The sequence below is a fragment of the Bos mutus genome, unplaced genomic scaffold (assembly GCF_027580195.1).
Source record: "Bos mutus isolate GX-2022 unplaced genomic scaffold, NWIPB_WYAK_1.1 CTG307, whole genome shotgun sequence".
NCBI classification, from domain to species: Eukaryota; Metazoa; Chordata; class Mammalia; order Artiodactyla; family Bovidae; genus Bos; species Bos mutus.
In genome coordinates this window covers 1,187-22,594 of record NW_027219799.1, presented here as the reverse complement: position 1 = coordinate 22,594, position 21,408 = coordinate 1,187, and the positions used below count along the sequence as shown (strand labels likewise).

The window sequence follows — 21,408 nt, the reverse complement described above, 5'->3', positions numbered from 1 at the left end:
TGTTTCCCATTTTTATTTCCCTACATCTCAGCACTCAAAACTTCTTGGGCTTCTTGGCTGGTTCACTTGTGGTTGAGCTGTACCTGGCATACCTGCAAGCCTTAGTGTAGCCTAATCTGTAAACTGAGGAAGGAGCCCAAGGTTGGTGGCAGAGACATCAGTGGTTTATTGGACTGAGGATGCTGCACAGCCAAAGGTCCTCAAAGAACACCCAACTGTCAACAGCAAACAGCAGGTAAGAAAGGCCAGGCATCCTTGTTACTTGGTGCCCAGGGGTAGATGGAGATTAGCATTTCTATGGGAAACAGACTTCATGTTGGCTCATCATTTACCAAGAAAACCAACAGCAGGTTCCACTCCCTTAAACACCTCAGGTTCATGACCATCACGAGGATTGGTATTTCCCTTTTAGGAACTAGAAGGTGGAGCTACTTCTCCCTAAGCATTGGAACAACCACTAGGTGGGGCAGGGGCAAGCAGGTTCCTGTGAGTGGGGTGTAAGTGCAGCAGAAATGTTCTAGCAGGGGATAGAGAAAGAGCAGGAGAACAGCCATCTTGAGGGCATGACCATGCATCCCGAGCCCCTACATAACCTTGCACAACCCTTACAATGGTGCCCCATCCTAGACATCCTTAGGGTCAGTCAGTACGCTGCTGGGTCAGCCCAGCAACCAAATACCACAGATGTAATACAAGGGAAAGCAGCTAAGAAGTGTCATTGTAAGCGAGGCTCTGCGCACCCAGGACAGGAAGAAGGTAAGACTCTTCATTGGCCCCACGTGGCTGCATTAGCCAGGCTGATTTCCCACAGCGTCCTGCTGCACACCAGCCAGCAGACTCCCTTTGCAGAGAGGCCACCCCTGTCGCCGGTGCTCCAGCTGATCCCCTGCCCTCAGGCCAGGGAGGAAATCCAGCAGGACAGTACAGGGAGATCCTGACCAGTAAGCAAAAGACAAGCCTTAAGAGCATTCTCAGATAATGCCACCCAGGCCTGTGTTTTCTGTCCTGGCTGCAGAACCACACGGTCTGTCCACCCCCAGTCCCCACAGCAGGTGCCATGTGATAAGCCTTCCAATGAGCCCTGTAGCAGCATGGTTGTAAGGAAAAGTAGAAACACCAGTGCTTACCAGCCTCATCAGCCATTCCTGAAATCCATGGTCAGTAAAGTGGGATTCCTTGTTGCTCCATGGTGAGTAAATTGGGATTCCTTGTCGCTATCAATGTCCATGGTGAGATAGGAAGACAAGAGTATATCCATTTTGAAAAAAGACAAGACAATGTTTTGGGGTCCTGGGGTCCTGAGTCTGGGTACCTGGGTGGCAGTGGTCTCCCAGAAATAAAAGAACTTTCTCTCTGCTACACGAAAGTGTATACATAGTTTGCAAGGCAAGAAGGTCCATCCACTGTAACCTTTAACCGTGCCTGTTTTTGTGCTTTCTTTCAGAATTCTCACACACTCCTTTCCCCACACCAAAACTCGCCATTCCTGATAGCCACCATGGGCCTCCTGCTACTGAACCAAGAAGTGTGATGATTTCTGGACATTATCAGTCACCAGAGACAAACCCTCCCATTTATTAGAAATGCAACTTGCCCCCCTCTACTCAGGGAGCTGGCTTTTTCTTGCCCCTTCTCCTTTGTGCACATGCTCTTTGAATAAAAAACTGCTTCCCCAAGAGTCTTGTGGAAATGATATCATTCCTGTGCTGTTGCAGCCCAAGGATCTGGAAAGTGCCCGGGAACTTTGGGAATCCCATTTATCCCACACAGCTGTTCTGGATTCCCCATCAGTGGTTTTTCACATTGCTCTATGCCTCATTGAAGCCTGTAGTTATGGCTTCCACTGCTTCTAAGACATTGCAGATGGCAGAGAGCTGTTGTTCCATCACACTGAATCATTGCTCTGCCCCCTTCCAATGCCCCAAAGCTCCAAGGTATCCTTAGTATACTACCTTCACCAGAGGCCTGGACAAAACCTTTCTGGGGAACTGGCCATGCCCAATTTATACCCTCTCCTCAGTTAAATATCCCTACAGCTTGTGGCTGTTAACTTTAGCGGTGTTGGGGTTGGGGGTCTGCTTGATTACCCAACCAGGTTAACTCCCAAAGTATCTGATAGGAAACCCAGGTCCTTGCATTTTGCCTGCATTCACCAGCCTTCCCTGTCCAGTCAGATAGACCATGAGCTCAGGGCTGCTGCTTTTTACCTGGAAACAGACCCTGAGGTTAAGAGGATATCAGCAGTAGAAGGATCTAGAAAGACAAACACAGTGGACAGTGGCCTCAGGGTCCCCCTTGCTAGTGGAGGGCCACCTTGGGATTAGCACCCCTCCCCAGCACCCTTCCAGTCTGTTTCCCATTTTTATTTCCCTACATCTCAGCACTCACCAGAGTTTCCTTGGCGTCTTGGCTGGCTCACCAGTGGTTGAGTGGCATCCCCCACGTCTTCAAGCCTTAGGGCTGCCCACTCTGGAGACTGAGGAAAGAGCCCAGAGTTGGTGGCAGAGACATGAGTGGTTATTGGACTGGGGGATCTTACTGGTCTTAGCAGAAGGTCCTCAAAGAACACCCCACTGTGAACAGCAAATGGCAGGCAGGATGGGCCAGTCATCCTTGCTACTCAGTGCCTGGGGAGGACTGAGATGATCCTTTCCAGCGGGAACTGACCTCAGGTTGGCTCATCAGTTACCAAGGAAACCAGGAGCCAAGCTATCCCTCACAACCCCTCAGGTTAATGACCAACACCAGGGCTGATATTACTCTTTAGTAAACTAGTAGGTGTAGCTGCTTTAGCCCAAACAGTAGAACGCCCCCCCAAACTGGGTGGGGCACTCATGTTCCTGTGAGTGGGGTCTAGGTCTGCAGGGACCTGTCTAGCAGGGCATGTAGAAAGAAGAGAACATCCAGGTTGAATTGCCTAAGCATACAGCGTGTGCACTGTTTACAGAGTAATTTGTTGGAAACATATTCTATGACTTCCAATGGTAGGTTAGGGTTTATCAACCTCGGCACTGCAGACATTGAGGGCAGATCACTGTTTGCTGTGCTGTCTATCCTGTGTGGACTGTAGGGCATTGAACAGCATCCCTCACCTCTATCCATTAGATGCCAGTGTCAGCCCTCATCACCAGTTTTAGTGACTGGAAATGTCTCCAGACATCGCCAACATCCCCTCAGGGACAAAATTCCCCTCCCTGAGAATCAATGGATTATGTCATAATAGCTTGCTCACTGGACCACTCACTTTTGAGCTCAAGTTCCCCATGTAAAAAGTACAACTACACTGAGTACACCATGCTCACAGGAAAACCAGGCCACAGGAGAGGTCATGGAGAGGTGCGTCGCTGCCCAGGGCCAGTTGAGGTCCCAGCTGAGGCTTATTAGCATCAGATCTATAAGTGAAAGTGCCCACCAACTGCCAGGTCACCCCCAGTTACCCAGTGATCTGTGCATCTGAGGCCCTAAAAAATCGTGAAACAGGGACAAGCCATTCCTTCTGTGCCCTGTGGAAATAAATCCCTGACTTACAGAATCTGTGAGCTGAGACAATTATTATTTAGGGTGATTGATCTTGGAGTAAGTTATTTCAAAGCTATAGTGACCGGGACATTGTATTGTGTGCAGAAAATGTTTTAAGCTACTAAATTTTATGATAACTTGCAATGCAGCAATATTTACCATAACATGCTCTATGCTCAGAGTCGACTAATACAGGGAGCACAAACAAATTAGAATAATTCCTTCAGCAATTTCACTTGGAGTACCAGAGCAAATTGCTTCCTTTCCTCTCCCTGCAGTCAGAAGGGGAAATGGAGAGGCTGTGGCCTCAAAATAAAGCTGCAGGACGCCTATCTTTTTATTTTTATTATTATTGTTTATTTATTTTTGGCTATGCTGGACCTTCTTTGCCACACTCAGGCTTTCTATAGTTACAGAAGGCAGGGCTACTCTCTAGGCGTGGTGCATGGGCTTCTCATTGCAGTGGCTTCTCCTCTTGCAGAGTATGGGCCCCAGAGCTCAGGAGTTATGGACTCAGGAGTTGTGGCTCTAGGGGTTAGTTGCCTTGCAGCATGTGGAATCTTCCTGGATGATGGATCGAACCTGTGTCCCTTGCACTGGCAGGTGGATTCTTAGCCACTAGACCAACAGGGAAGTGCCGATGTCATTCTTTGTTTAAAAGAAAAATATTAATTTATTAGGCTGTGCCAGGTGTTAGCTGCAGCATGTGGGATCTAGTTTCCTGACTAGGGATCAAATCTGGGCCCCCTGCACTGGGAGCCTGGAGTCTTACTAGATCACCAGGGAAGTCCCCTATGTCATACTTAACCATGTATTCAATACAAAGAGAAAGTGGAGTACTTCCATTCTCTATGTATAAGGATATACACGGAGTATAAAATAGATCCACAGTACATCTGTGATATCAAAACTTCACAGTGTGGGCAAATTAGAAAAAATATCTCAAAAGACTGTGGATGGGAGGAAAGGGAGGCAATAATGAAAAAAAAATTAACAGTTGAGAAATGCTGTCAGAACCCATTTGGAGAGTGCAAAATGAAAAGCAAAAACAAAAGTAGAAAGTGAGAAGGAACTTTCAGAAAATGGAAACCATGGGCTCCTATTTAAGACACAGGCCTGAAGGAAGGTATTCAGAGAACAAAGAGAGCAGGTTCACAGAGTCACCCATCTCACCAGGCCAGAAGCATCTGCAAGGTTCCCGATGGCCCCAGCCTGGTCCTTCCTCCTGGCACTGCTGCTGCTCAGCTGCAACGCCATCTGCTCTCTGGGCTGCCACCAGCCTCACTCCCACAGCCTGGCCAACAGGAGGGTCCTGACACTCCTGCGACAACTGAGGAGGGTCTCCCCTTCCTCCTGCCTGCAGGACAGAAATGACTTTGCATTCCCCCAGGAGGCGCTGGGTGGCAGCCAGTTGCAGAAGGCTCAAGCCATCTCTGTGCTCCACGAGGTGACCCAGCACACCTTCCAGCTCTTCAGCGCAGAGGGCTCAGCCGCCGTGTGGGATGAGAGCCTCCTGGACAAGCTCCGCACTGCACTGGATCAGCAGCTCACTGACCTGCAATTCTGTCTGAGGCAGGAGGAGGGGCTGCGAGGGGCTCCCCTGCTCAAGGAGGACTCCAGCCTGGCTGTGAGGAAATACTTCCACAGACTCACTCTCTATCTGCGAGAGAAGAGACACAGCCCTTGTGCCTGGGAAGTTGTCAGAGCAGAAGTCATGAGAGCCTTCTCTTCTTCAACAAACTTGCAGGAGAGATTCAGGAGAAAGGACTGACACACACCTGGTTCAACACGGAAATGATTCTCATGGACCAACAGACCACACGTCCTCCTGTGCTGCCATGTCAAGGACTCTCATTTCTGCTGTCATCCTGCACTGAATTGAATCAATATGTCACATGATTTCAGGAATATTAAAGGATATCATGTTCTACTCTATAGGCACTAGTCCCTCACAGATGCCCTAGCTGATGTATCCATTTATTTATCTACTTGGACATTTATTTATTTACTTATTTATAAAGATTTAAATTATTCTTGTCCATATATATTTGTGTATATATATGTTGTCATTAAGAGAAAATATATATATACTCTGTATGCAGTTTATTATTTTTCTTCACTCATTAAATTCTTCCTATAAAAACTTCATTTGCAGTTTATTTAAAAAAGAAACACCAAACCTGAATGTGCAACTTGATTCAAGAATACATTTTACAATTCCTTGACCCTTTTTTACAACTTGCATGTTAGAAGTAAAAATACACGTCCTTTAGCCAGGGTATTTGTTGCCTTCAGAACATAGAGGTGAACATAACTAGTCCAGTCTTTTTTGTAATTCTGATTTTTTTTTTAAGGAAAATAACCTAGAAACAATAATCAGTTAATTCGTAATAATGTGTTAATTATTTTAAAAATAGTATTAATTAGTTGTAAAAAATATCAGTTAGGTTGAATGCAAAAACAAAAAGGAGAAAAATGGAATTCCCTCAGTAGAAGGTGGATCAAGCTATGTGAGGACATAAAAATAAAAGTTAACTACTAGACTAGTGGGCTTCCCCCACCGCTCAGCAGTAAATACTCTGCCTGCAATGCAGGAGCCACAGGAGGCATGGGTTCAATCCCTTGGTCCGGAAGATCCCTGGAGAAGGAAATGGCAACCCACACCAGTATTCTTGCCTGGGGAATTCCATGGATAGAGGAGCCTGGTGGATGACAGTCCATAGGGTCTCAAAGAGTCAGACACAACTGAAGCGAGTTAGCACAGCACAGCACTAGACAAAGAGACATTTCAGTGCAAATGTCCATTGGATTTGGAGATGGCAATTGATGAAGTGTAAAGCATGGAACAGAAGAAGTGATCAAATGGGAGGAGAGTACAGAATGAGAAAAGGACTTAAATTGAGTTCCATGACCTTAACCTTAAAAAGGAGGGAATGTCACAAAGGAAGCAGAGAGAGAGTAGCCGTAAGTTAACAGGACAAGAGAGAATGGTGAGAAGACAGATGCAAAGGCTGCAACCACTTAAGAGGCAATGCATTCATGAACATGTAGATGGAAAGTGCCTCCTACTTGGGAAAAGAGAGACATTGACCTTTTAGTGAGAGCTTGCTTGGTAGAATTAATCAGCAGAAACCATAGTGGACAAGACGAAAGGATGAAGAAGAGAAGGTAATGATAATATCTAGAACATGGCTTTCAGATATTTGCTGTCTGAATTGGAGGAGACGATAGGGTGGGACCTAAAGTAGAAGGTGGATTTTTTTCTTTTCTTCTTTTTTTTGCTCTGCAGTGTTTTCCCTTTTTGAAATACTTTGCTTATGAAGGGATTTCATGGATTTGATATATAGACAACTCATATCAGTGTTCAAGATTGGATTTATTTTAAATCATGAGATTCAGTCACATACAATGGTAATGTATCATTATTTTGATTAATTGGATGTTGAAAGTCCCTTATGCTGGGAAAGATTGAAGGCAGGAGGAGAAGGGGATGACAGAGGATGAGATGGTTGGATGGCATCATTGACTCAATGGATATGAGTTTGAGTAGGCTCCGGGAGTTGGTGATGGACAGGGAGGCCTGGCGTCCTGTAGACCATGGGGTCACAAAGAGTTGGACATGACTGAGCAACTGAACTGAACTGAACTGAATGTCAAGAAGCTGCTCCATGGTTGAAACCATTCACTACATGGGAAATAGATGGAACTGACCTTACTGAGAGCTGTTGTGGTGGAATCAATCAGCAGGAACCATACTGGAGTAGGTAGAAGATTATAACAAACGAAGTCCCATGGACATTTACTCACCTGGGGATTCACTTCACGTCTGTTACTCTCGTCAAAGTCAGATTTGCATTAGTTTTTTTTTTTGCCTCAGTGTATCCGATACAATGATGGCTTTCCAAGAAAGCTGAATGGAGAAGAAAATCGATGTGTTGAACATTACAGAAAATTATGGTACAGACCCTTTATGTTCCCATTTTTACTTTCGTACTAGGCTACTAACCTCAAGGTGATACAGAAAGTAATTCAGAAGTAGCAAGAAAACCCCTGCCCAGAAAAATAGGAAATGAAAAAGAACGTAAAATCACATAGACTCTGAAATCAGGAGAGCATGAGGCTGATTTTACCTAGCATCACAGACACTACAGCTCCACTGCGAGATGACAATGATGATCCAAGAGGCTCAACAGAAATGTACTCAACCAGCTAATGATGCTTATTAACAACTTCTATTACAGCTCTGATGTAAGGTGAATAGAAGCTTATGATGGGAGCTATGATGGAAAAATCTAAGAATACTCATTGTGAATAATTTTTTGGATTAATTATGAACTCTGTGCTAACAATAGAATGGTGAACAAGAAAAAAAAAAAAGAATGGTGAACAAGAGATATACCTTTCTCCTTTGGTGGTTACTTGTTAAATGTGTCTAATAAATCTATTTTCAAGAAGACCAATGCAGAAGGATAAGTCAGAGGGACTGGTATTAAAAAAAAAAAAAAAAAGGCAGAAACAGAAACAAGACTAGAAGTAAATGCAGCCAAACTCCTTGCAAGATAAATGTAACTCCTTATCCTACATTTACTTCTTTTCCTTTATCCCGTCCATCATATTCAATGTATGACAGAAACTCACTATACTAAAAGGAGAGAAACACAGTTTGAAGAGACAGAGAAAATATCAGAACTAGACTCAGATACAGTAGATATTTAGAAATTATCAGACCAGCAGTCAATTAACAGTGACTAAAGTGCTAAGGCTCTAATGTATTCACCTACTTATCCCTGCACTTAATCTGTCATATTATGTATGGTATTTAAAATTTTTATTCATATAATATCATGTTCAACTTTATAATATATTCAAATATAATAAAGGATGCTTACCTTTATCATCTCTCGAATTATTTTCTTTTTAATTTATGAAGCTCTTCCTCAGGAGACGTCTTGGAGCTGTTATTCTTACAAAAAGAAATAGCCTAAATTTGCAAAACAAACTAAAAAATGGATGATAGTTTCTACTCATTATTCACTTCTTTAGTAGGTTATATTTTAAAACCTTATATTTCTATATTACTTCTCTGGTGGCTCAGTGGTAGAGAATCCTCCTGCTAATGCAAGAGATGCAGAAGATGTGAGTTGGATCCCTAGGTTGGGAAGATCTCCTGGAGAATGAAATGGCGACCCACTCCAGCATTCTTGCCTGGAAAGCCCCATGGACAGAGGAGCCTGGTGGGCTACAGTCCATGGGGTCACAGAGTCAGACACGACTCAATGACTATACAACATTTCTATATCAGATATATGATAGCTCTGATAATACAGAGGTGAAAAAAGCAAACGTAGAATCTCTTCTTCTGAAGACTTCTGTTTGGAAAAAAAAGATTTAAAAACTGTAATCATGCTTAATTATTTCATTTAAACGTCCTGTTACAATGATAGCTAGACAAAAGGAGATTCTCTCACGGGAATCTAGCTGAGAACTCTCAAGAAGGAGAGAAAGCAGATGTAGTCTATAAAGTGCCCAAGAAACACCTAAAGACAGATTTCCCATTGGTAGAAGCTTATGTGATATTGTGCCTTAGGAGACGAGTGTAGAAGGAGAAGATGACCTAACGCTTGCAAGGACCTTTCATTTTGAAGGCTGAGAAAGTTAAGGAGAGTCTACAAAGGGCCCAGAGTTGGGACAACCAGGGCACTTGGGAGCTACCCAGGAGAAATGATCTTCCCAAAGCATCAAAGAAGAAAGCAAAGGATTGAGAATCACACAGGCTGAAAGTTAAAGAATGATTTCTATGTTATATGAGATCCTGCATCGAGTCTAGACTCTGTCAGGACATACAGGTAATCACAGGAAATCATTGAACTTCCCTGAGCGTCAGCCTCCTCAAATATAGAGTAAGTGAAAATGTTTCTAGAGTTGTTTTGAGTACCAGATAAACCAGAACATTCAAGAACACTTAGCAGAGTATCACCCACTGAGTGAGGGCTAAACAGGTAGTGCCTATTTTATTGTTTTTTTACATATAAATCTAAATGGCGATAATGAACTCTCCTACCATCTCTCTGTAACTGCAAACAAATCTAAGAAAAGAATTGGGGGAAAGTATTCCATCAATTATTATGTAATTATATACATAATAATATACATATACATCATATGAAAACATATTATAAAGTATACTCAGTTCAGTTCAGTCTCTCAGTTGTTTCCAACTCTTTGCGGCCCCATGGATTGCAGCACGCCAGGCTTCCCTGTCCATCACCAACTCCCAGAGGTTGCTCACACTCATGTCCATCGAGTCGGTGATGCCATCTAACCATCTCATCCTCTGTCATTCCCTTCTCCTCCTGCTTTCAATCTTTCCCAGCAGCAGGGTCTTTTCCAATAAGTCAGTTCTTCACATCAGGTGGCCAACGTTTTGGAGTTTCAGCTTCAGCATGTCCTTCCAATGAATATTCAGGACTGATCTCCTTTAGGATGGACTGGTTGGATCTCCTTGCAGTCCAAGGGACTCTCAAGAGTCTTCTCCAACACCAGTTCAAAAGCATCAGTTCTTCAGTGCTCAGCTTTTATAGTCCAACTCTCACATCCATACATGACTATTGGGAAAAGCATAGCTTTGACTAGACAGACCTCTGTTGGCAAAGTAATGTCTCTGCTTTTTAATATGCTGTCTAGGTTGGTCATAGCTTTTCTTCCAAGGAGCAAGTGTCTTTTAATTTCATGGCTGCACTCAACATCTGCAGTGATTTTGGAGCCCCCAGAAATAAAGTCTCTCACTGTTTCCATTGTTTCCCCATCTATTTGCCAGGAAGCAATGGGACCGTATGTCATAATCTTAGTTTTCTGAATGCTGAGTTTTAAGCCAACTTTTTCACTCTCCTTTTTCACTTTCATCAAGAGGATCTTTAGTTCTTGTTAGCTTTCTGCCATAAGGCTAGTGTCATCTGTGTATCTGAGGTTATTGATTAAAGTATACTACGTACATAATATACCATACACCTGCTGATTCTGATACATGGTATAATTCTGCCTTCCTCTCTGCACTATCCTTGATCTCATTGTTTCAATCAAATATCACAATCATTCACTCCTCTCAGTGTAGAAATCCCCAGCATGCTCTCCTCATTCACTCTGCATGAAGGCGTCCTTTCCATTCATATAGCTGTGTCCTTCTCCGTTACGGTTTCTAGTTGTCAATTTCCCCTTATGGTTGCAAACCACCAACTAAAAGCAGAAGCTGAGTAAAAGTTCTAGGTTTGTCAGACACTCTCCTATGACTTCACCCACTCAGCCGGCCAATCACCGCAGGTCCAGACTGTCCAGCCTCTCAGAGAAACACAGAAAATAGAAGGAACCCTGCCCCACAGTGAACAATGGTGGAGACACCAGGGGCTCCTCTGAGGCTCTACCTGGGCTCTTCCTGTGCTGACTGCACTAGGAGGAGCTCACCTGGTTCAGGAATCTCATTTGCTCAAAAAGCCCAAAGCGCAGGAAACATGGAGCCAAAACTTGGAAGCTTGGAACTTGGAAGCTTGAGAACTTGGAAGGAGAACAGAGATGTTTAAAGTGTTCGTGGAGCAGCAGCAGGTCCTCAGGACATGGAACCACATAGATGAGCTGCACTGAGGCAAGCGTTTCTCCAGAACATTCCTTTTCAGAGACTGAGAAGACTGAAGTGGATGCTGAGAGCCCAGAGACAGAGCACAAGGGCCTGGCTACCAGCTGTGTCCCCAGCACGGGTGACATTCATACCACAGCAGCCTGCAGAGTCCTGGAAGGGGCGACAGTCACTCCCGTCACAGCTTCAGACTTGTTTCTTCCTTAGGAATGAGCTTACAGTGAATGATGTCAGATTCATCATCTCCGAGGAAGAAGATTTAGCTTCAGGACCAGGGACCAGGCTTGATCACTCAAGAACTTTTGTATAGCAAAGTTTTACTACAGTATGAAAAAGAGACAGGGAAAGCTTCTGACATAGATATCAAAAGGGGTACGGAGAGTGCCCCCCTTGCTAGTGTTAGCAAGGGAGTTATATACTTTTTAAATTGGTTATTACAGTAAATCAAAAGAATGTCCCAAGGTTGTAAAGATCCTACTAGACCCACTCCCACAATATACATTTTAAGATAACAGGATTAGTCAGAAGGTTTTCAGGAAGGAGAAACATGTCCTCAAGTAGGATCCATTATTGTTATATAATCCTTACTAAGGAACATAGAAAAAAGTTTGTCCTTTCCTCCTTGAGAATTCCAGACCCCTACCTCCTCCTTGAGAGCCCCAGACACCTTTCTCCTCCTTGGGGACCCTAGACTTCTTATCAACCTGCCTAGGAATTGACTCTCTCAGGACCCAGCAAGTTATCACAGAGCAGGACTAGGTGTTCCTGGGGATAATGCAATCCAAGGAAGTTCTTAAAATTCCATCATGATGTCTTTGCCTCTTTGAAAGACAAAAAACAATAAAAACAAGTTTGATAGAAGAGACAAGGGCTGGGCTTTTAATACATTTGGTGCAGATGGTGATTGTAACCATGAAATTAAAAAAATGTTTGCTTCTTGGAAGAAAAGCTATGACCAACCTAGACAGCATATTAAAAAGCAGAGACATTACTTTGCCAACAAAGGTCCATATGGTCAAAGCTGTGGTTTTTCCAGTAGTCATGTATGGATGTGAGAGTTGGACTATAAAGAAAGCTGAACACCAAAGAATTGAGGCTTTTGAACTGTGGTGTTGGAGAAGACTCTTGAGAGTCCCTTGGAGATCCAACCAGTCCATTCTAAAGGAGATCAGTCCTGGGTGTTCATTGGAAGGAGTGATGCTGAAGCTGAAACTCCAATACTTTGGCCACCTAATGCAAAGAGTTTACTCATTGGAAAAGACCCTGATGCTGGGAGGGATTGGGGGCAGGAGGAGAAGGGGATGACAGAGTATGAGATGGCTGGATGGACATGAGTTTGAGTAGGCTCCGGGAGGTGGTGATGGACAGGGAAGCCTGGCATGCTGCAGTCTGTGGGTCACGAAGAGTCAGACACGACTGAGTCACTTTCACTTTCAGACCTGAAGAGGTCCTCTGGGAAATCAGTGAGGTCATTCTCAACTGAAAACAAAACAAAACAAAGCAATATGAGAGCTGAGAGTTCAGTTTTGGGGAGGACTTGCTGCAGGTTATACCTAGGAGGACAGCATCTCATCAGCTCCCAGGAACTGCTCCAAGGTCAGGGAAGGTCCATATATGTGATTGCAGTGAAGAGGTTACATGAAGACACCTCACATCTTGGTAGAAGATGGCTGAGAGTCAGGATAACAAATGTCTCTATGAATGAGTTTAGTGCTTTTCTATGTATATGTTGCAAAAAGTTAGCTTCATAAAACTTTCTCCAGAAATGATCTAAAGTATCTTAAGGCCTGTTTTGCTAATTTTCCCAGAGCACAGAGTGTCTCATTCCTGATTTCCAACCTGAACCTCTATCAGGGAGAATTGGAGATCAGGAACTAAGTGGCTAGTGACTTCATTCATGTAGAACAAGATGGTGAATGACATTTTAGTCGTCATTCTGAAGGAGAAATGTCGGAGCTCATGTGGCAAGAAATTGTTAGGTACTTTTTCTCTGTCCATAAACTCATGAGAAAAGTTAAGGGTATAAAATACATAGATTATAGGGTTCACCTCTCGTACAGTTAATAAGTTAATTTACTATATTTCGCTGAAGAAATCACTCATAAAATCTCAGACTTTGTGCCTCAAGGGTTGTGGGATCTTGGTTTCCTACCAGGAGTTGAACTCAGACCTCAGAAGTGAAAGTGCTGGATCCTGACCACTAGACCACTAGATTAGAAAACTAATGCTTTTTTTTCCTTCAACTGGCAGAAAAATCTATAGTCTTCTAAGTATTTATTAGTCTATTTTTGATTAAAACTTAATGTCAATTCTGTAGACTCAGATTCCATTCCGAATTGCCTTAACAAAACCATAGAATGTAACCCTTTGGCATCTGAAATGGATTACAGGTCCTTCGTCATCTCACTCTCCTCTGTCTATGTATTTCATTGGTTCCTAAATATCATGTTCATCTACACTCTTCACTTTTTTAAACAGGCTTGTTCAGACAAATCATTGTAAAGCTCCTAAAATATGCCTTTGTACCTTTGGTACACTGGGAATAGTCCAGTGGTTCAGATTTATATTTCTTTCCAGCTGGATAAGTGGGTATGGTCCCAGCAGGATTAATGACAGGATTGATTTAATATTTTAAAGACCTTAGAAAGTGCCTAGTCTGCTAGTAGCAAGCAATAAAATTCAGTTACTTTTTAACATCATGATTACTACTACCTGGGGATTAACATAAGTATCTTTGGAATCATTTGATTCCCTTCTTTTTAATTCTAGTTTTTGCAAAGCATCTTCTCATTGTCTAAGTGGATTTATCATCTGAGACAGATGCTCAGCAAGGCTGGTGTCCTTGATCCTGCCAGAGAGGGTTAATGTTGCAGCAACTGGGGTTCTAGTTGCCCATCTCTTGTGAGCTGGTGGGTGTGACTTCTTCCTTCTCTCCTGAAACTGATCCTACATGGATTAAAAGAAAGAAAAATGATGTAGCTGATCTTGAAAAGCAAAGAGCAGTCAACTGACCAAGGACTTGACCTTCGTTGAACTTCTGTCAGAAGCAGCCATGTCCCAGCCTTTCTGTTCATCATACTGACCTCATCCTTCCCCTCTGCCACAGCCTCGTCCCCAGATTTGTTGCACTGAAGTTTGCTAACTCAGAATATGTCATTGTGTCAGAATACTTCCCTTCTATAATATTCATGACATTGAGACTTACACTTGTTTTCTTTTTGCCCACAAAAAACATCTCAAATTTTACTTTGTAGGAAAAGCTGCAAAGGGAAACAAGAAATCTAAAGTCTTGAAGGTGATAGAGATACAGCCCCTCTGCCTGTCTTTACTTCCCTTTATTGTTCATATCTCATCATGAATTAGAAGGATTACAGCAGGAGCAGCAGGACAAATCTAGTCCAGTAAGTCAGTAAATGAAAATGCATATATAAAGTTTAAACGAAAAATTGTACTCAAGTAAAAGAAAGAAGGCTGTTTCTCCTAATCTAGTAGCCTGATCCTCAGACCCTGCATTCTCAGAGACGAGACAGAGGGACAGAAATGCCCAGTGAAACTTAGAAACCCATATCAATTCAGACGTAAGACACAGATCTTTCTCATTTGATTGATAAATTTCCATTTAGATGGGTACATTTGAAGCTTTTGGAGATAGATAAAATAAACAGTTTAGATTGATGACATTTTCTTTGACCATATTCAGAATACATAAATGAAAATCAAAAAAGGAAGTAAAAGTGTATAGAAATGATTAGAAAATGAAAATTACCATGTTCCCTATTTAATGGCCTTGCTTAGAAACAATGCCATCAGAGAACCTACCTCAAGGTTCCACCAGACGCCTTCCCAGCCAGCCCAGCAGCAGCCTCATCTTCCCCATGGCCTTTGTGCTCTCTCTACTGATGGCCCTGGCGCTGGTCAGCTATGGCCCGGGAAGATCCCTGGGCTGTGACCTGTCTCAGAACCACGTGCTGGTTGGCAGGCAGAACCTCAGGCTCCTGGGCCAAATGAGGAGACTCTCCCCTCGCTTCTGTCTGAAGGACAGAAAAGACTTCGCTTTCCCCCAGGAGATGGTGGAGGGCGGCCAGCTCCACGAGGCCCAGGCCATCTCTGTGCTCCACGAGATGCTCCAGCAGACCTTCAACCTCTTCCACACAGAGCGCTCCTCTGCTGCCTGGGACACCACCCTCCTGGAGCAGCTCCGCACTGGACTCCATCAGCAGCTGGACGACCTGGATGCCTGCCTGGGCCTGTTGACGGGAAAGGAAGACTCTGCCCTGGGAAGGACGGGCCCCACACTGGCCGTGAAGAGGTACTTCCAGGGCATCCATGTCTACCTGCAAGAGAAGGGATACAGCAACTGTGCCTGGGAAATCATCATAATGGAAATCATGAGATCCTTCTCTTCATCGACCAGCTTGCAAGAAAGGTTAAGAATGATGGATGGAGACCTGAACTCACCTTGACATGACCCTCACTGACTAAGATGCCACATCATCCTTGTATACTCACCTGGGGTCATTTCAGAAGACTCTGAATTCTGCTTTAGCCAGCAAATTTGTTGAATTACTTCAGCCAATACTTTGTCAGTAGTAAATGAATATATGTAAATTATTTTTTTGGCTGCTGGTGCATCAGTCCTGAAGTGTAGACAGCTCTGATGTTATTGTTTGTTTGCTTATTTATTTTGTTATATTTATTCTTTTATTTCCTCATATTTATTTTTCCATATAAAATATATTTGTTTACATTATATTAAAATTTAGCAAATACATTCACGTTTATTTCATTAAATTTGTAATTCATTGTGTTTATTAAATATTATCAAGGTAAACTTCTTGAGTTTTTTGTTATTTTTTCTTTAGTTGCTAAGTAAAGTGTGACTCTTTTGTGACCCCATAGACTATAGCCCACCAGGCTCCTTTGTCCACAGGATTCTCCAGGCAAGATTACGCTGCTGCTGCTAAGTCACTTCAGTAGTGTCCAACTCTGTGGGACCCCATAGACGGCAGCCCACCAGGCTCCCCCTCCCCAGGACTCTCCAGGCAAGAACACTGGAGTGGGTCGCCAGTATGTTGCAATTTCCTTTCCCAGGGATCTTCCCCAACCAAGGATGGAAGCTGCATTTCAGGCAGATTCTTTACTGTCTGAGCCACTAGGGAAGACCCTTGGTTGAAAAAATGAGAGAAAAAGGGATTTTGTAAACTGAAATTAATTATTTATGGTAGTTACTGGGTCATAGGTTAGTCAAATATGGCATTTGTGCAATGAAGTGAGATAAACTAGGAAGCAGTTTTCAAAACAGTACTGATGATTTTGCTTCCACTGAAGCCAAGAACTTAAACTAAAGTTTTGTTTGGTCATAAAATATCTTAACTTGATATTTAAGACTTATACATTTTCAGTTATTTATAATTACTTATAAATTATAAGAATCCACCTGCAATGTAGGAGATCCCGGTTAGATTACTGAGACAGGAAGATCCCTTGGAGAAGGGACAGGCTACCCACTCCAGTATTCTTGGGCTTCCCTAATGGCTCATCTGGCAAAGAATCTGCCTGCAATATGAGAGACCTGGGTTCGATCCCTGAGTTGGGAAGATCCCCTAGAGAAGGGAATGCCTATCCACTCTAGAATTCTGGCCTGGAGAATTCCATGAACTGTATAATCCATGAAGTCTCAAAGAGTCAGACATAACTTAATGACCTTCAGTATAAATTCTGAAATATTTTTTAACCAATTAACATTGCAAGAGAAATTAACCATTTATATTAATATTAAATGAAATACTTTTCCCTTTAAGTCTCAGTCTTGTCCCCAAGTCTTCCCACTGGAGGGTCTGAATATCTAATAGATTTCTGTCCAGATTTCAGGTGCCTTTTTCTTTTCCCTGAATCCCTGAAAGAATTAGTCTTTCTCCCCAGAAACAACCCTGAATTTGAAAATACTTCACAACTTGCTCTGATTTCCAGCGATCAATCGCAGCATAAATGGCCCGGTGTAAATAGATCTGGCCGAAATCTCCTCCTAGGAAGGGGAGGGAGGACATGGGGGCAGGTGCAGAAATCTAAGGATCTGAGCAAAGTAGCATTAAAGCTCCCCTGGGCAGTGGGACCCAAAAGGAAGTTTCCTCACTGCTCCCTGGGCCCCTCAGGCTCCCTGGGCTGTGGCGGTGCCTCGCAGGGATTAAGGCTCTTGCCCACGGGGACTCCTCGGTTCTCCCCTGGATCCTGCGCGACAGTTCGTGGCGCTGGACGTGGAGGCGTGTCCTGTCCATTACTGAGAGTTCAGGCGCACATCCCGGCCGCTGGGGCGCAGCGAAGGGAGCTTGGAGGACTTAGCTTAGTGCAGGACTTGAGCTGTTTCACTGAGACCCAGATGAAGTGCTGAATTTCTGAAACTCTGGTCTCCCTGCTGATGGCAACGGGGATGCTCTGCTCCATCCCTAACATTTCACCTGTTAGCATATCTCGTCTTCTATTCTTCCAGTCATTTCCCATATTCATGTAATTTGGTAGCATTAAGTATTTTTAACCTAAATCCACAAGAACCCTGTCAGCTTGGTGTTTTCTACAGTTGTTCTCATTGTTTAGTCGCTAAGTCTTATTTGACTCTTTGTGACCCCATGGACTGTAGCCTGCCAGGTTTCTCTGTTTGGGATTCCCCAGACAATACTGGAGTATGTTGCCATTTCCTCCTCCAGAGGACTTTCCCAATCCAGGATCTAACACCCCTCTCCTGCATGGACACGTGGATTCTTTAATCCACTGAAAGATTCTTTCCCACCAGGGAAGCCTGTTTCCTACAGAGATTCACTGAAATGTTTGTAATCCAATCTCTTGCAATGGCTATAATTCTCAAGGGCTTTATCTATCATGCATCTCAAGTTTATGGTGATGGTTAATTGAGCAATGTATATAAATCATCTTGGACAGTTAAATATGATTATTTTATAATTATTAGAATCATTAATTTTGTCAATCACATTTAGATTCTCAGAATTACCAATTGATAATTTCATTTTGCTTATTACATAAAATAATCAGGATACTTTATCAATTGCTCAATTCATCTAGAATTTTGGAGGTAGATGATAAACTAATGAAAATATAAAGTACTGTAACAGCAAGGTATGGAAAACAAAGGCACAACGTGTGTTAGTGAAATAGGAAAATAAGCAATGGTTCAATACGTACAATTTGCACAGTGTTTATGGTATGGATAGGGAGGTGGAGTTTGGAATTTGACATAATAGGTTTTGAAACCTGGACTTGCCATTTTCTTATTAGATTGTTTTTTCAAATAAAGTCTTAGCAGGTGGCTCCTGGAAATGAGAATATTTACAACTCAGGTTCAACTGTGTTGGAAGGATTAAGTGTCCCTTTTAAGGGCTAAGGAATTTGTAGTTGCTGTTAACGTCACTTGCTTAAGATTGAAAGTCTGTGGAATTTGTTTGCCAAGTTCTTGGTAATCATGTTCCCAGTAGCATTGTAACATTTAATTAGTAATCAATTCAGGATGAATGAGCCATAATAAGGGATGACAGCATCAAGGAATGTGTTCAGTTCAGTTCACTTCAGTCGCTAAGTCATGTCCGACTCTTTAAGACCCCATAAATAGCACACCAGGCCTCCCTGTCCATCAGCAACTCCAGGAGTTCACCCAAACTTATGTGCATTGAGTCGGTGCTGCCATCCAGCCATCTCATCCTCTGTCCTCCCCTTCTCCTCCTGCCCCCAATCCCTCCCAGCATCAGAGTCAACCCTTTGATTGAGGTGGCCAAAGTACGGGAGTTTCAGCTTTAGCATCATTCCTTCCAAAGAACACTCAGGGCTGATCTCCTTTAGAATGAACTGGTCGGATCTCCTCGCAGTCCAAGGGACTCTCAAGAGTCTTCTCCAACACTACAGTTCAAAAGCATCAATTCTTCGGTGCTCAGCCTTCTTCACAGTCCAACTCTCACATCCATACATAACCTCTGGAAAAACCATAGCCTTGACTAGACAGACCTTTGTTAGCAAAGTAATGTCTCTGCTTTTAATATGCTATCTAGGTTGGTCATAACTTTCCTTCCAAGGAGTAAGCATTTTTTAATCTCATGGCTGCAATCACCATTTGCAGTGATTTTAGAGCCCAGAAAAATAAAGTCTGACACTGTTTCCACTGTTTCCCCATCTATTTCCCATGAAGTGGTGGGACCAGATGCCATGATCTTCTTTTTCTGAATGTTGAGCTTTAAGCCACCTTTTTCACTCTCCTCTTTCACTTTCATCAAGAGGCTTTTTAGTTCCTCTTCACTTTCTGCCATAAGGGTGGTGTCATCTGCATATCTGAGGTTATTGATATTTCTCCTGGCAATCTTGATTCCAGCTTGTGCTTCTTCCAGCCCAGCGTTTCTCATGATGTACTCTGCATAGAAGTTAAATAAACAGGGGGACAGTATACAGGCTTGATGTACTCCTTTTCCTATTTGGAACCAGTCTGTTGTTCCATGTCCAGTTGTAACTGTTGCTTCCTGACCTGCATATAGGTTTCTCAAGAGGCAGGTCAGGTGGTCTGATATCCCCATCTCTGTCAGAATTTTCCACAGTTTATTGTGATCCACACAGACAAAGGCTTTGGCATAGTCAATAAAGCAGAAATAGATGTTTTTCTGGAACTCTCTTGCTTTTTCGATGATCTAGCAGATGTTAGCAATTTGATCTCTGGTTCCTCTGCCTTTTCTAAAGCCAGCTTGAACATCTGTAAGTTCACAGTTCACATATTGCTGAAGTCTGGCTTGGAGAATTTTGAGCATTACTTTACTAGAGTGTGAGATGTGTGCAATTGTGTGGTAGTTTGAGCATTCTTTGGCATTGCCTTTCTTTGGGATTGGAATGAAAACTGACCTTTTCCAGTCCTGTGGCCACTGCTGAGTTTTCCAAATTTGCTGACATATTGAGTGCAGCACTTTCACAGTGTCATCTTTCAGGATTTGGAATAGCTCAACTGGAATTCCATCACCTCCACTAGCTTTGTTCATAGTGATGCTTTCTAAGGCCCACTTGACTTCACATTCCAGGATGTCTGGCTCTAGGTGAGTGATCACCCCATCATGATTATCTTGGTCATGAAGCTCTTTTTTGTACAATTCTTCTGGGTATTCTTGCCACCTCTTATTAATATCTTCTGCTTCTGTTAGGCCCATACCATTTCTGTCCTTTATCGAGCCCATCTTTGCATGAAATGTTTCCTAGGTATCTCTAATTTTCTTGAAGAGATCTCTAGTCTTTCCCCTTCTGTTGTTTTCCTCTATTTCTTTGCATTGATCGCTGAGGAAGGTTTTTTATCTCTTCTTGCTGTTATTTGGAACTCTGCATTCAGATGCTTGCTGCTACTGCTAAGTCACTTCAGTCGTGTCCGACTCTGTGCGACCCCATAGATGGAAGCCCACCAGGCTTCCCCATCCCTGGGATTCTCCAGGCAAGAACACTGGAGTGGGTTGCCATTTCCTCCTCCAATGAATGAAAGTGAAAAGTGAAAGTGAAAGTGAAGTCGTGTCCAACTCTTAGCGACCCCATGGACTGCAGCCTACCAGGCTCCTCCATCCATGGGATTTTCCAGGCAAGAGTACTGGACTGGGGTGCCATTGCCTTCTCCATTCAGATGCTTATATCTTTCCTTTTCTCCTTTGCTTTCGCTTCTCTTCTTTTCACAGCTATTTGTAAGGCCTCCCCAGACATCCTTCATCCAAGGTAAGGAGCAGCGGCTGCGCTTTGCTGGAGTAGCCGTGAAGAGATACCCCATGTCCAAGGTAAGAGAAACCCAAGTAAGACAGTAGGTGTTGCAAGGGGGCATCAGAGGGCAGACACACTGAAACTATAATCACAGAAAACTAATCAATCTAATCACACTAGGACCACACAGCCTTGTCTAACTCAGTGAACCTAAGCCATGCCCTGTGGGGCCACCCAAGATGGGTGGGTCATGGTGGAGAGGTCTGACAGAATGTGGTCCACTGGAGAAGGAAATGGCAAACCACTTCAGTATTCTTGCCTTGAGAACCCCATGAACAGTATGATAAGGCAAAATGATAGGGTACTGAAAGAAGAACTCCCTGGGTCAGTAGGTGCCCAATATGCTACTGGAGATCAGTGGAGAAATAACTCCAGAAAGAATGAAGGGATGGAGCCAAAGCAAACACAATACCCAGTTGTGGATGTGACTGGTGATAGAAGCAAGGTCCGATGCTATTAGGAGCAATATTTCATAGGAACCTGGAATG

At 43.3% G+C, this 21,408-nt stretch overlaps 2 protein-coding genes across 2 annotated transcripts; both read left to right on the top strand.

The window, feature by feature from the left end:
• The first annotated feature begins 4,720 nt into the window (after positions 1–4,720).
• On the top strand, positions 4,721–5,290 carry LOC102270981 (interferon alpha-G). The gene has a single exon (XM_005901343.2). It carries the CDS (start codon positions 4,721–4,723, stop codon positions 5,288–5,290), a length of 570 nt encoding a protein of 189 aa, XP_005901405.2.
• Positions 5,291–15,011: 9,721 nt separating this feature from the next.
• Positions 15,012–15,609, top strand: LOC102270705 (interferon omega-1). Its single transcript, XM_005901342.2, has one exon. It carries the CDS (start codon positions 15,022–15,024, stop codon positions 15,607–15,609), a length of 588 nt encoding a protein of 195 aa, XP_005901404.2. The 5' UTR covers positions 15,012–15,021.
• The last annotated feature ends 5,799 nt before the right edge of the window (positions 15,610–21,408 follow it).